General features: G+C 35.3%; 1 protein-coding gene across 1 annotated transcript in view; it reads right to left on the reverse strand.

Annotated features, from left to right (window-relative positions):
* Positions 1 to 289: 289 nt before the first annotated feature.
* DAT (Sodium-dependent dopamine transporter) overlaps positions 290 to 16,203 on the reverse strand; it is an 81,601-nt gene continuing 65,687 nt past the window's right edge. Inside the window, exons 3-10 of the mRNA XM_067774348.1 lie at positions 9,434 to 9,568; positions 9,207 to 9,361; positions 6,859 to 7,043; positions 6,352 to 6,729; positions 4,633 to 4,870; positions 4,338 to 4,566; positions 1,969 to 2,237; positions 290 to 1,896 (exon numbers count right to left, since the gene is read on the reverse strand). Of these exons, the coding sequence (XP_067630449.1) occupies positions 1,783 to 1,896; positions 1,969 to 2,237; positions 4,338 to 4,566; positions 4,633 to 4,870; positions 6,352 to 6,729; positions 6,859 to 7,043; positions 9,207 to 9,361; positions 9,434 to 9,568 (1,703 nt within the window). The 3' untranslated portion in view covers positions 290 to 1,782. The remainder of the gene's footprint in view (positions 1,897 to 1,968; positions 2,238 to 4,337; positions 4,567 to 4,632; positions 4,871 to 6,351; positions 6,730 to 6,858; positions 7,044 to 9,206; positions 9,362 to 9,433; positions 9,569 to 16,203) is intronic.

The raw sequence follows: 16,203 nt of genomic DNA on the forward strand, positions 1-16,203 counted from the left end.
AACTGTTCTGAGTAACTTTTCAATATTTCTGGAGTTCCTGAAAAGGAGAAAAAAACTTCTGCAAATTTACGCCCAATATTCACATTTTTCCAAAAGTCAAATATTTTAAAAAATGTTCAAAACCAAAAAAAAATTGATTTTCTGAGTAGCTTTTAAAAAGTTCTGGAGTTTCTGCTCAGAACACCATTTTTTTGATTTTGACCATTTTTTAAAAAAATTTACTTTTGGAAAAAAGGCGAATATTGGGCGTAAATTTGCAGAACTTTTTTCTTTTTTTCAGGAATTCCAGAACTTTTTAAAAGCTACTCAGAACACCATTTTTTTTTTCTTTTATTTTGATTTGATTATTTTTTAAAAAATTGTCGACTTTAGAAAAATGTGAATATTGGGCGTAATTTTACCTAAATTTTTTTCTCCTTTTCAGGAACCCCAGAACTTTTAAAAACCTACCCAGAACAACTTTTTTTTTTTACTTTTTTCCAAATTTTCGAATTTTTCAAATTTTTGAAAAATGTGAATATTTGGCGAAATTCTGCAGAACTTTTTTTCTCCTCTTCCGGAACTCCAGAACTATTGAAAAGCTACTCAGAACAGTTTTTTTAAGCGATTTTCAAGATTTTGTATGCTGCGTGAAGCTGGCATACACAAATTTCAAAAACGTTTTTTTCTATCTAAAAATCCTGAACTTTTTCTCCTTTTCAGGAACTGCAGAACTATTTGAAACCTAATCAGAACAGTTTTCGTTTTTTTGTTTTGCGAGATTGTGTATGCCAACTTCATAGGCATATCTGCAACGCAGATGAATTTTCAGTGAAAAGCTTTTCATGGCAGAAATACACTCGGTGTGTTTGCAAATCACTGAAATAGTGATGCTTAAATTTTAAGGATAAGGATTCCTTAAACGATTTTTCATACACACTTTAATATTGAGATGAAAAATGTTATTCATAATCATTATTTCGAAATGTCAATGAACAGTCAGACAGCCAAATAAACACGTTTAGCGAATGTAGCGAAAGAAAAATATGCTCATTAATTTGACATAAGGTCCCAACTGTTGAGCGAGTCAAAAATAATCAGAGGTGCGGTCACATTTTCAAATTAAAAACAAGATTTTCATTTGTCAGACAAAAATTAAGAAAAAACAACATCAATGTCAAAAGAACTTAACTAGAAAAGAAAATGTTTTCCGTAGCGGGTATGTCGTGCATAAACACATATGTATGTATTAAGCCACACATTAAATACAAATCCGTATTTGATGCAATGATTTGGAATATCACTTTTATTACACTCATTCTCTCATTAGAATTTCTACCTTTGTTGGAATGCGCCCCTTACTGATTGATTGCGAGGTAAATTAACTTTTAGTCTCTCCTGTACAGGTAATGTAGCAACGCTTAAGCGGGTTTGCACTTTCACCGGCGATAGTGAATGTCTATATGAATGTTTGTCAGCGAAACCTAAGTACATTACGTTGTTTGTGAAATTTGCATTTGTAAAAGTGTACAAAATTTTATTTTTTTCTAATAAAAATTATTTTCATTTTCTACTATCAATTACTTATTTACTAATTCCCTAATTTGATATTACCTTTAACTAGTGAGCAGATGACATATTTAAAATTATTTAAATAAATTTCAGTTATACTAACATTGTGTTTTAGGCATAACATTAGAACAGTTTGAATATTTAATTTGAAAAATTTAAAAGTTATAAAAAAAATAAAACCTAAAAAAAATTTTATACATAATATATCTTAAATCTCGCAAATGGCTGATCTCAAACTTCAGCCCCTTCTTTGGCGTCTGTCAGTCGCACTTGTGTCGCCTCCGCTGTAACGCCATTTATGGAAACTTGCTGATCACGCCACGGTGTAGTGAGAATTTTCAGGCGCTGTTTATAATTATTATTTAAATAATGTTGCTGTTTGGTTAATTTTGTTAAAGTTACTTCGCTTTTTTTTACCTGTTTTAGGCTGCCCGGTGTTTTGAGTATCATTATTATCGCTACAGCAGGTATCATTATAACTGAGGACCCCGCTATACACCAACCTAATGCATTGGCCCAACCTGGATAGGTGTAACCTTCGTATGTTAATGGTTCATAGCCAATTAAACCATAGACCGTGATGAAGAGCAGGAATATTGGTGCTATAAACCGCCAGCATACTTTCCAGTATAGGCCTGGCGGGAAGCCAATCATGTCCCGTATGTCATCGCAAAAGCGTTTTGTGCCTAAGGGATGGTACATAGAGTAGTAAAATTTAAAATACATATGTATGCAGTGATTGAAAATACTTTGGTGCTGCGTAACTTTCTTTGCTATTGCTCCAGCTCTGAACATGAAGAGAGTAGAGAGCAGAGCCTTAGCATAAAAAAGTAATAGCATTATAGTATAATTACAACCATAGACTAACAAAGTTACTCCTAACATTAAAAAGAGGGGACTGTAGACGCATGATGAATATACTGACCGGGCCAACTCCTTCTGGCATCACATGCCTTTAGATTAGGCTTGGTCGGTGATAGAAAATTTAGGAAGATCGAGCACGTTTTCTGTTCGTGCCCTGCGCTTGCCAGATTAAGACTCCAGCTATTAGAGAAGATAAATTTGCAGGTCTAGAGATGACAAGTGTCATAGGTCATTAAGGAAACTTTTGGTAACACTATGAACTCATTCAGTATATATGAAAGCCTCGCAGACCGGCCAGTTCAACCTAACCTAACCTTGCCCTTTTGGGCATTGCTGTGCAGGGCTTTGTCATTTCTCGTGCTATTATTTATCTACAACAACCTGCAATGCAGCATGCGAATTTAGGTGAGTGTCCCCATACAATAACAACATGAATAGGAACTTCAGAACTTCAACGGCAATTAAAACCGCAAGTACAACAACAATAACATTACAACGCTACATCAGTTCAACAACAAAAACGGCAGAAAATACAAAGTCCTGCAAAGCAATGCGCAAAAGAGCAAACAGCAATACATTTTTTTTGCTACTGCTTAACTACAAATAGCGTTTCGTTCGTAGTTTTCATTCTGCTATTTACTCCGCCCTAATACTGTTTTCACACAGACGGCTTATTGAATAATAAAGGCAGCTTTCTACATTAAGACGCTTATTGGGCTCAATCTGCCCTACAAAATTCGAATCTATAATTATTTCATTAGTAGCTAATCGAATGCCTAATGAAGTCAAAAGCACAATGCAACTCTGTTGGGAGCGTTCAGTTTCTTAGTTTTTGGTGTGTTCAGTGCTTAAAAATGTAATTTGTCAAAGTAAATGTCATTGTCTGCATGGCGGAACGATACAAGGTGGCCGCATCGAACAGCTGATTATAACCTTTGTTTATTTGATTTGATACATCAACTTCCGGCGCAGTACGATTTTGACATTTGTCCATCGAATTTACAAAAACAAAGTACATGGAATTCTTATTTATGTATGTAGGTATGTCACCATGCTGCCACCTTGTATCGTTCCGCCATGATTGTCTGTCATATAGCATTGTCATTTTATTCGCTTGACATTTCATCCTTCATACTACTCGAGCAGTTACTTCTGTGTGAAAGCAAAAAATTACGATTTCATTAGAAGGTGAAATGAGATCATTAAGTTTATGTGTGAAAACAGTATAAAACACGCAGTAGCTCATAGCAGAGTCTAAGAAATGCTATTATTCTTTTATGCTCCTGCTCTGTTCATGTTCAGAGCCGAGCTGTAGCAGAGCATATTTTTCGTTATTACTGCTACTCTGGAGTACCAAATGCAAACACTGGGGTGCATAGTCATAGTAAAAATAAAATAGGTTTTAAATTTAGTTGCAGTTTTTTTGACAGATAACTCATAGAAAATTATGTCAAAAAGCCGTAACTAAATTTAAAATTTATTTTTATTTCGACTATGACTATGCGCCTGTGTATGTATGCATGTAAGAGAAGAACGAAAAACATTGCTCCTTTATTAACAGATTATGTGGAGAGTATCTCGAAACAGATTTTCATTTATTCTTTTTTCGTTTCGTTTTATTCGAAATTTGTACTGGTCCTGAAACGCTCCATGTTTCTTATTGATATCCTTTTGAGCTCTGGGGTCGCTTCATGCATATAGTTTTGTCTGCTTAACGAGCCTTTTATAGCAAGAGTCCTGTTTTGCCAAACTATGCCGAAATGACTTTGTGAAAATGACTTCAGAATGTATAACAGAGCTTCCAAAGCCATGAAAGTTAGTTTCACAAATTATATGTTAAACCACAAAGCTATCATAAACAGCATTTTCACTGTATTTAGCAGGATCTGCATCATAACCCCTGCATCACTTTCTAAACTTACCATAAATCCACGAAACAGCAATTGACTCAAAAAATACAGCGACTAGTATGGAATACCCCGCTGCATAGCGATCTAGTAATTGAAAGAAATAGAAGCCCCCGTGAGTGCAACTGGCCAATCCCACAACGAAATACAGTGAAAAAAGAATGGCAACAAAAACTTCACGATTTCTGCCGATTTTCGGAAATTCGTCACTTAAAGCCGTTATGATTGCTTCAGAGCCGCCAAACTAGGATATTTAAAGCGCTTATTAGAAATAAGTTATATGAGTGAATATTATGAATAAACAACTTACCGAACTATCCAAGCCCAATGTTAGTAACATCATAAAAAATATCAAAGCCCAGAATGTGCTGCCTGGCATTGTAGCGATTGCCGCCGGGTAAACAACAAACACTAGTCCCGGTCCTTCTGTGGCGACATCCTCGATATTTTGACCGGACGTATGTGCCATATAGCCAAGCACAGAAAATATCACAAAACCAGCAATAAAACTGGTAGCAGAGTTGATGCAGCTGGTGAGTAGGGCGTCCCTGAATTTGGGGTGAGAAATTAATTTGGATTTTATGAATTAATATCTTTTTAGTATAACAGTGCTTCGCCAACTACACAACATCAAAATTTAAGAAACCATTTAAAAATTAAAAGGAGCACGACACAAATTAGAAGAGAAGCTCTGCCTAAAATCTCTACGGAGGTTATCGCGCCTTAAATTTTTGTTTTTTTTATAGCAAATGTGAATGTTTCGTTATTCGGAAGCTTTAACGTTTGGATGTACTGACTATTTTTTCAAAGAAAGGATCCACGACACTGGGAGCCTTTACTTTTCAAACATTTTTTTATCGTGTTTATAACTGAAGCAGGCCGGAATGCTTTGAATGGTTTGGATGAAATTTGCAGCGAATCTACATAAGTAATAGGAAAGTTATACTTGCTAAGAAGGGGTTCCACGGCCATAGCGCCTTCTGAACAATATTAACTATAAGTCTGTTTGTAGGTGTAAGCAGATGTGGAAAGGTGAGCGGTGGCATCCTTCTTCTGCCTTCATCTCCCCAACTCCAATATTCCCATACTCTCCCTTCACCGTTTAAATAAATCGTAACAACTACATATTTGACTCCGAGCAACAGTATTTTATATACAGTACATATAGATTGTGGTCTTAACAATTAGGCATAGGTTTATTTTATGAGTTGCACCAATGCTGCATCATATAGATTAAGATTTAAGCTTTTGAGAGATTATTTTTGTTAAATTTCGAAGCTATATTGGTTCAATTTCGGTATGGCTTCAAGGGTGATATAAAAACTAATTTGGAAGGATTTCAGGATAATTTTGCATCTATCTTCGAACTATGTTTGGCTTATTTCGGACTCATCTTCTGATGACTTCGGGATTTTTTCTCGACTATTGTGGGAATATTTTATTAATTATATCGGAACCATATCGAAATAACTATACAAATTATTTCGGGATCATTTCGATGATACTTTCGTTCAATGTGTGACCATTCTGGCATCAATTGGAGACCATCTCTGGATCAGTTCCGGATTTAATTGAGATTGTTTTAGGGATAACTTTGGAAAATGTTTCCATAATATTTTAGGATGGTTTTGGCGTAATCTTCTGTATCATTTCGGGATGGTTTTTCGCGCTATTTCAGAGTTTTATAGAGACTATTTCGAGACTATTTTTGGATAGTCTCGGAATGGTTTTTGGGTTAATTTAACGGCGATTTCGAAACTATTCCAGAATTACTTTAGAATAGCTCTGCGACTATCTGCGGATCATTTCGGATTTGTCTCGGATATTTCTTGATCAATTCGATAATTTGTGCGCCATAATTTGGAAATAATTTCCCAAATGATTTAGATTTTGCGACTTTTTTATTGTTATAAATCGGATTATCTTAGGGGGGTTACGAATCTTTCGAATTATTTCGATATTGCTAGAGTTATCGCTTCGCGACTATTAAGTTATCGTTTTGTATAACAAAAACTTATATACAACTTACTTATATACATTATTGTGATATTTATTGTAGGACGCATACGCCAGCAAAACTCCAAAACCTGGACCCAATGAGAAAAACACCTGTGTTGCAGCATCGACCCATACTTCCGCTTTGTAGATGGCATCGAAATTGGGATTCAAATAATATTGAATTCCCATGGCAGAGCCAGGCAGTGTTATACCACGTATAAGTAATATCAATAGCACAACATATGGAAAAAGCGCTGTAAACCAAACAACCTTACCCGACGTACTTATACCTTTCCATAAGGAAAAATAACAAATAATATAGACAACCAGCAAACAAACGGCCATGTCCCATTTAATAGCGCCGAGATCGTCAAGTCCTGTGCTGCGATTAAGCTCTAAAATATAACGACTGAAAAGAAATTTAATAGTTTGTCAAGGCTACATCATTCTAAGAATTAACAGCTTTATTTTTCGCAATTGCAGAAAGTACTTTGTAAAATATAAATTATAGTCCGAACATAAATACTTGCAATCTTACTTAAAATACTCTGATGCTGCTGATTGAAATCGTTCTGAAATCGTTGTAGTTTCTATTGTTATATTTTCGTTGTAACTGAGTATAGCTGATTTATTGTCTGGCATGAAATCAGTAAAATTCGATGAAATATTTTGTGATTGTAAAATCGGTCGCAAGGCAGCTATAATATTTTGCTGAACTTCAAACTGAAAACGATTAAAAAATTCAAACTCGAAAACAAACAAGTATAGAAGGTTAAGTGCGGGTGTAACCGAACATTACATACTCAGTTGAGAGCTATGGTGACAACGTAAGGGAAAATAACCATGTAGGAAAATGAACCGAGGGAAACCCTGGAATGTGTTTGTATGACATGTCTATCAAATGAAAGGCACTAAAGAGTATTTTATGAGGGAGTGGGCCATAGTTCTATAGGTGGACGCCATTAAGGGCTATCGCCATAAAGGTGGATCAGGGTTGACTCTAGAATTTGTTTGCACGATATGGGTATCAAATGAAAGGTGTTAATGAGTATTTTAAAAGGGAGTAGTCCTTAGTTCCATAGGTGGACGCCGTTTCGAGATATCGCCATAAAGGTGGACCAGGGGTGACCCTAGAATTTGTTTGTACAATATGGGTATCAAAAGAAAGGTGCTAATGAGTATTTTAAAGGAAGTGATCCTTAGTTCCATAGGTGTACGCCGTTTCGAGATATCGCCATAAAGGTGGACCAGGGGTGACCCTAGAATTTGTTTGTACGATATGGGTATCAAATTAAAGGTATTAATGAGGGTTTTAAAAGGGAGTGGTGGTAGTTATGTAGGTGGTCGCCTTTTCAGAGATATCGCCATAAAGGTGGACCAGGGGTGACTCTAGAATGCGTTTGTACAATATGGGTATCAAACGAAAGGTGTTAATGAGTATTTTAAAAGGGAGTGGGCCTTAGTTCTATAGGTGGACGCCTTTTCGAGGTATCGCAACTTAGAATTTGTTTGTACGATATGGGTATCAAATGAAAGGTGTTAATGAGTATTTTAAAAGGGCGTGGGGCTTAGTTTTATAGGTGCACGCCTTTTCGAGATATCGCCATAAAGGTGGACCAGGGGTGACTCTAGAATGTGTTTGTACGATATTGGTATCAAATTCAAGTATTAATGAGAGTTTTAAAAGGGAGTGGTGGTAGTTGTATATGTGAAGGCGTTTTCCAGATATCGACCAAAATGTGGACCAGGGTGACCCAGAACATCATCTGTTGGATACCGCTAATTTATTTATATATGTAATACCTGCCAAGATTTCAAGGGTTTAATATTTCGCACTGCAGAACTTTTTCATTTTCTTCTACTTAATATGGTAGGTGTCGCAACCATTTTACAAAGTTTTTTCTAAGGTTATATTTCGCGTCAATAAACCAATCCAATTACCATGTTTCATCCCTTTTTTAGTATTTGGTATAGAATTATGGCATTTTTTTTAATTTTTCGTAATTTTCGATATCGAAAAAGTGGGCGTGGTCATAGTCGGATTTCCTTCATTTTTATACCAAGATAAAGTGAGTTCAGATAAGTACGTGAGCTAAGTTCAGTAAAGATATGTCGATTTTTGCTCAAGTTATCGTGTTAGTGGCCATGCGGAAGGACAGACGGACGACTGTGTATAAAAACTGGGCGTGGCTTCAACCGATTTCGCCCATTTTCACAGAAAACAGTCAACGTCATAAAATCTATGCCCCTACCAAATTTCAAAAGGATTGGTAAATTTTTGTTCGACTTATGGCATTAAAAGTATCCTAGACAAATTAAGTGAAAAAGGGCGGAGCCACGCCCATTTTGAAATTTTCTTTTATTTTTGTATTTTGTTGCACCATATCATTACTGGAGTTGAATGTTGACATAATTTACTTATATACTGTAAAGATATTAAATTTTTCGTTAAAATTTTACTTTAAAAAACTTTTCTTTTGCGTCATAAGTTCAACCCACCTACCAAGTTTCATCACTTTATCTGTCTTTGGTAATGAATTATCGCACTTTTTCGGTTTTTCGAAATTTTCGATATCAAAAACGTGGGCGTGGTTATAGTCCGATATCGTTCATGTTAAATAGCGATCTGAGATGAGTGCTCAGAAACCTACATACCAAATTCCATCAAGATATCTCAAAATTTACTCAAGTTATCGTGTTAACGGACGGACGGACGGACATGGCTCAATCAAATTTTTTTTCGATCCTGATGATTTTGATATATGGAAGTCTATATCTATCTCGATTCCTTTATATCTGTACAACCAACCGTTATCCAATCAAACTTAATATACTCTGTGAGCTCTGCTCAACTGAGTATAAAAATAGTGTTACGTTTCAACATACCGGCTTACAAAAATCAGAGTTCCAAGGGTTTGTACATGATGTCCAAGGTAAATTATTTGTAAATGAAGCAAAGAAGAAACGTAAACTCCACGCAATTATAACATTATAATAGAAGTCAACATAGAAAGCAATTAACACAACTGCATAGCCGATTCCTAAACGAAATTTTATAAAATTAAAAAATGCATTTTGAATGAAATTTCTGAACTTTTTTTTGTTGCACAAACCTTTGAATAACGGCACTAAGCGCCCCCAACATGTAATTGCACCTTTTCGATTATGCTGGCCTAATGCTAATTCCATATAAAATAACGGTATGCCACCAACAAGAAGCATAATACAATATGGTACGAGAAAAGCGCCTAGAAAAGGAAACAAATGAAAATGATACAGAGATTATTCTATTATATGAAATCTTAAAAATAGCATGATTTTCAAATAAAAATGAAATAAAACATGCACACGTAAGATAATAAACTAGGTCGGGCCTTACTTCAAGCCAACCTTTGTTACCGCAAATAGAAGATAAGTTCTACAAATCACACTAGTCTCGGCCCCTACCAGTTTTTATCGAACGAGAACTCCAATTACGACCACACATTTATATGTTGTTCTTCCCTTATAAGTGAATTAAAAGCCAAAGCTTAACCCGATTTTTTTAAGAAAAACGCAGACAATTAGAAGCTTTCTGCTCCACCTTCTACTCAGTGGTTTTAAACCCGAAAACGATGTCTCCTCTGGATCGCGAAAATTAACCACTGACTTGAATTAAAGGTATTATAGCACTTCATTTGGTTGAATATTTTTTTTCTTTTTTGCATGTTATCGTAAATCTTCTGAACTTCTTAAACTCAAATAAATTTTTTTATTTTAAAAACACATTAAACAAGGTGCCAATTTCTGTGTTCTTTTCATACATCACATCGTTCTTCTGGAAACATTGTGTACATGCAGCAGGAAAATCAATAAATTGTTAATTGTATCCATTAAAAAGGTCATAATCAGGGCAGTCATGGAATCCAAGTCGGTTTGCGTTTTGTCGGAATTTCAAACCAATATTGATTTAAATTGGTGTCATAAAACCGTATTGGTTTTGCTGTTTTCCGAATTTAAATAAAAGTGATGTTCGAATCAGCTGTTTTATAGTGTTATCGGTGCACCAGCAATTTTGATGATAATTTTTTTGGCAAAACTTTATAAAATAATTATTTTGTGCATCTAAACAGAAATAGAAAAATTTATTGACATTAAAATGGCATCAGCAGTTGTAGCATTTATGTTATTGGAAGAAGAAAGTTGAGAAAAGGTCAAAAGGAAAATTTTGAGAGATCGCAGCAATACATTTGAGTTGCCAGAGACAGCGTAATTAAACATTTTTCTTAATATGGGTTTCTAAATATTTATAGTGTATTTGCAATTACATTGAATAATATCGCATAAACAAAGAGGCTTTCCGAATGGTATTGGACACCTTTGAACGACGCACAGTGGCGCCTCTGCCGTTAAAGCATGGCAAAAATCAAAAAAATCATGAAAGTTTTCGCTAAATCTAATACATGTTTCTAATAGAGAATCCAGGGATCAAGAATAATTAACTGTTTTTTCACAGAAAATTATAGTTTACCAGGTAGAGCCGCTCAAAGTTGACCAATTTTCAACATTGGGCAAAATTTGAAATTGTTCTTCTTTTTCGTTGTATTTAAAATAGTTTTGTGAGTAAATAAGGCGGCCGGTTGTCGTTTACTTGTATAGCAATTAAAGATAATATAATTTCGGATTGAAACAAATAAAATTTTTTTTTGTTAAAAGTTGGCGGATATACCTGTTTTTGAAATGCCTATTTTTAGGCCCTCTTTAAAATTTTGATGGAAAAAAAAATGTTTAAATATGTGCTCCGTCGAATAAACAGTAGTTATTTATGAAATATTCAGTTACCTAAATTCATAAAGTCTACCTGCGTCCAGCTGCAACTTCACTTTTTACATCAAATAAAGTTAAACAACCTTGGGCATAAATGCGCGCCTGAGCAGGTATATATAATTCAATACGGCCGTAAGGTCTTTTTTGTTATTGGAACTTGTTAACAACATACATTGTTTTAGTTACGAATTGTATACCTGAAATTCATTTTAATAATTTGAGTAGGTATATAAAGCTATCCGTCATACAATGCACATTATCATTCGTCATTTGGAGATTAAGGAACTAAGTATTTTGTTTACTTAAATAAAGTGAATAGTATTTTTAAATATAGTTCACAGTTTAATATTTAGTCAGATACACTCGAAGCCAATTCTAATATTAATCTAGAAAACTCGAAACTATTTGCGGTGTTTAAATCTACAAAGTCAAGACGGGACTTCGTTGAGGCTATTATGAGAGAATTAGCGAGTAAAACAAGCATTAAAGAAAAGGAAGGCCTGGAAGAAAAAATTGGTTTACAATACATTATGCTAGAAAGAAAATGGAAGGATGGCTATCGTAACAATTCAAAATTTCTAAGTAAGCATGAAAAGTGGCTAGCTGACAAAACTTTTTTGGACGAAGAAACGCCTAGCACGTCAACCAATCCAACTAGAGGGAGACCAACAAACCCCATAAAAGAGTGTTCTACCTACACAAGGAAAAGGAAGCCTTCTGATACCACAAAAGCTACGGCCACGACTCACCTTTCAGAAGCACTGGCTATTAAATATAAAAAAGACGAAGAAAACGTGAAGTCTCATATAACAGAAGCAGTTGCGGTAGCAAGTCCAGTGCGACTGATGAGGATCAAAATGAGCATTCCCACACCCCCAAATGCGCTACCTAGAAAAAACACTCCCGAAGAAGCTTTGGCACTGTTTATAGATCTCGGTTTAAAGAAGAAAAAATATATTATATTGCGTAAGTCATTATTGCAACGTAATGCCGATATTTTACCTGTATACAAAAAAAAATTACTCAAGCCAAGAAAGAAGCAGTTCCTCTAAGTCCCAAAATAACCGAAGTATCAGCTGAAATTGAGCTACAAAACCTAACTGATCATACGTCTACACGACTCCTTCAAAGTTTTACTGAAGAAAAGTAGAAATCACTGCCAAATGAGCTAGAATTGATAACTAAGTGGGGCTGTGATGGATCATCAGGACAAAGCACATATAAAGAAAGAATAAATGTAGACGATGAAACAATTAGAGATAGTAATATGTTTATGGCTTCTATTGTTCCATTACGACTAAAATATGAAGCTGCAGAATATTGGAAAAATCCACGTCCGTCATCAACTATATTGTGCCGCCCGATATTATTTAAATACGAGGAGTCTTCAGAACTCATAAAAGCTACAGTGAGCGATATAAAAAATCAAATTGCCAAATTAGAACCAACAATAATTGAAATTGAAGAGGGGAATGTCATTACAATAAAGCATGATTTTGTTCTAACAATGGTCGATGGAAAAGTTTTGAACTTAATAACAAATACGACATCTACAATGAAATGTCCAATTTGTAAGAAGAGCCAAAAGGACTTTGAAAATATTGATGATTCAATAACTGACAAACTAAATTATGAGTATCTCCTTTGCATGCTAGGATAAGATGTATGGAATTTGTTTTGAAGCTGGCTTATACACTACCACAACAAGGAGACATTTTCGACGACAATACAACATGTAAGGAGAAACAAAACAGGAGAAAATAAAATTCAGGATGCATTCTATAAAGAGATTGGCCTTAGAGTTGACTGGCCAAAGTATGGATACGGAAATAAAAATGATGGTAACTCCTCAAGAAGATTTTTTGAAAACGATGAAGTGACTGCTCGCATAACAGGAGTTGATAGGGATATTGTGAAAAGATTGGGAGTAATTTTAAATATTTTAAACTGCATGAACCAGTTAATGGGCCCAAATTTGGAGAATATGCATCTAAAACTACAGAGTTGCTGCATCAAAAGTATCCTGAGAAGAAACTTACACCAACGGTACATAAAATTTTAGCACATGGAAAAAATTTAATGGAGTACCAGTGCTTACCATTAGGAGAATTGTCTGAAGAAGCTCAAGAATCTAAGAACAAAGACTACAAAAGATATAGATGTATGAACACCTGCAAAGTATCATGAGTTAGACAAAACGAAGACCTTTTCAACATGGTAGTTATCTCTTCTGATCCATCTGATCCAGTCATATCATCTATGAGGTATGTAAGAACACAAAACAATCTTACAGATGCGTATAGCTCAGAAATGGTTGCTTTGTTAGATATATGTTCCAGTGACGCTGACTATGTTAAGATAAAATAAGTTTCTCACTTCTTGTAACAACAATGAAAAAGAGATTTACTAATCAATTTTGTTACTTTATTGAAAATTAAGATGTCTATGTACAAGTTAATTTTTTATTTCAAATAAAAGAATTAATTAATTTAGCAATTTGTAAATATATACTTTTCGTTATTGCATTTCTCTAAAGTTTATCAAATTTGTTTTAAAGCTTAGGCATTTCGCTTTCAAACGAGTATTAAATTTTTATAGAAATCAATACGTCTATCGAGTTTGGTACAAATTGGTAAAGCGGTTACTAAAATCAAACTGTTTAGCATAAATGGGCAGTGCCACTCCGCTTTTCCAAAATTCGTTGGCTGTTTAATCTTTAGCTCAAATAAAATTTCATTGAACCACTTTCAATAACTTTTAGTTATTAATAAAATACATATTTGTATATGTAAAATTTTACGATGAATATTGAAGCACCTTGTTATTGTGGGACCAAAAACGGACATTTGAGTTTTATAAGAGTATTGCCATTTAAAGAAACAATACGTCTATCGATTTTGGTAGTTATTGATTACGTGACTACTGAGATACAACTTTTTATCATAAGTGGACAGTGCCAAGCTATCTTATCAAAATCATTATTTTATCTTATTTAATGCTTAAATACGTCATTATAAGACAAATCTGATGGTTTAGATTTTATGAATTTTTGAAATTTCTTCAAATTGTTGTGCGGCTTCATTCATGAAAGGTATAAGGTCTTCCACAGCCACAGAGAGTTACGTCCTTTCTTTATATTATTTAATAATGTTTTTAGTTTGTGAGCGTTTTGAAGAACGCTTGCATATAGTTATGCCACAAAATCTGCTAATCATTCTTCTCTTATGGTCTTATTCCGACCGTTACCAGTTCATGTAACCGCGGTTCTGACCTATACGGTTATACCGTCGAAAAACAAAGATGCGCAATTGACAATGAAATGAAAATGTGAACTAAATTTTGTGCTAAAAAATATTAACTTTTAAGCAATTCATAAGGTATCTTATCTAATGTATGTGCTATGATTTTAAAGTCTTGTGTGCTTTGTTGCTGTTTCTTATATAAATTTTTTTTTTGTTCTTTAGTAAAGTTTTGAAACTCCCATAGTTAAAAATCAAAACGCGTTGCTTTTACGAAGCAAGGAAATTAATATATTGGTAGCGATAGTAATATTTAAGTTATTATCGGTCGCTTAAGCTGAGATGGGCCGCAAAAGTATATGTTATCAAACAAAGTGGCTAGATAAAACTCTTGTCAACTTTGACTGGAGTTTAAACTCGCACTGAACACCGAGTCTTAATAAATCTACGGTAACAGTCTATAACAGCTGGCGACTGCTATAACACATCCAAAAATGTCGAGAAAAGTGTTAAAATAGCGTTTTTATCACAGTATCAATGATTCTGTGTACAACAAGATGGAGCTAAAATTTTTCTTTTCTGCCTTCGGATTATTGTCAAATACGCATTGTATGACACCTCTCCCGATGGACCGTTGTTCTAGACCTTAACCAAGTTTACCATAAAATCAGAAAAATAATACTAAGGAATTATACACTTCACATCTTATTTGGCAATTGTAAATGATTGCCCTCGTTTTTCTACTACCAATATATTTCATAATCTGGGAAAGAACCAACACAGTTAATGGATGTCAATTCGATTTGAGAACAAAATGGCTGCAATTGTCAAACAAATTTTCAGCCGAGCAAACCTCTTTTGATTGAATCATGATTTAATCACGGGAATCATTCCGCCAAGAAATGCGTTGGACGAAGCAAGGAAGAAAGAAGATCAAAAATTGTGACATATATTGGAGTGGCCATGCGAATAAGCGCAGTTTCGGCGTCGGATTCGTGGTGGGAGAGAGACTTTGTCGCCAAGTGCTGGCGTTCACGCCTGTGGACGAGCGTCTCGCCGCTATTCGAATAAAAGCAAATTTTTTTAATATACCATGCGCCGACAGAGGAGAAAGACGATGAGGTGAACGACACTTTTTATGAACAATTAGAACGCACATACGAGCGCTGCCCCCGTCATGATATAAAAGTCGTGCTTGGCGACTTTAACGCCAGGGTGGGCAAAGAAGGTGTTTTTGGCCCTACAGTCGGAAAGTTCAGCCTACACAATGAAACTTCTCCTAACGGACTGAGGCTGATTGACTTTGCCGGTGCTCGAAACATGGTCATATCAAGCACGAGGTTCATGCATAAAAAGATACATCAAGCTACATGGCTGTCTCCTGGTCGAAATACTCGCAATCAGATCGATCACGTTGTGATAGACGGACGGCATGCCTCCAGTGTTTTAGATGTGCGAACGATCCGAGGACCTAACATCGATTCGGACCATTATCTCGTTGCAGCCAAAATACGCACCCGCCTCAACGCGGCTAAAAACAAGGAACAAAAAACACAAGGAAAGCTAGACGTCGAAAAGCTTCAATCACAACAGACTGCCAATGATTTCGCAACTCGACTCTCACACCTGCTCTCTGAGGGCACAACTCATCCTGAAGGAATACAGGAGCAGTGGGAGCATATCTCCAAAGCACTTCATACTGCCGCCGAGGAAAAAATTGGTTACCGGCGGCCACGAAAAAACAACTGGTATGATGAAGAATGCCGCGTTGCAACCGAAAGAAAAGACGCTGCCTACAGGGCTACGTTAAAAGCGAGCGCGACAAGAGGATTGTGTGA

Source organism: Eurosta solidaginis, chromosome 3 (assembly GCF_040869045.1).
Source record: "Eurosta solidaginis isolate ZX-2024a chromosome 3, ASM4086904v1, whole genome shotgun sequence".
NCBI classification, from domain to species: Eukaryota; Metazoa; Arthropoda; class Insecta; order Diptera; family Tephritidae; genus Eurosta; species Eurosta solidaginis.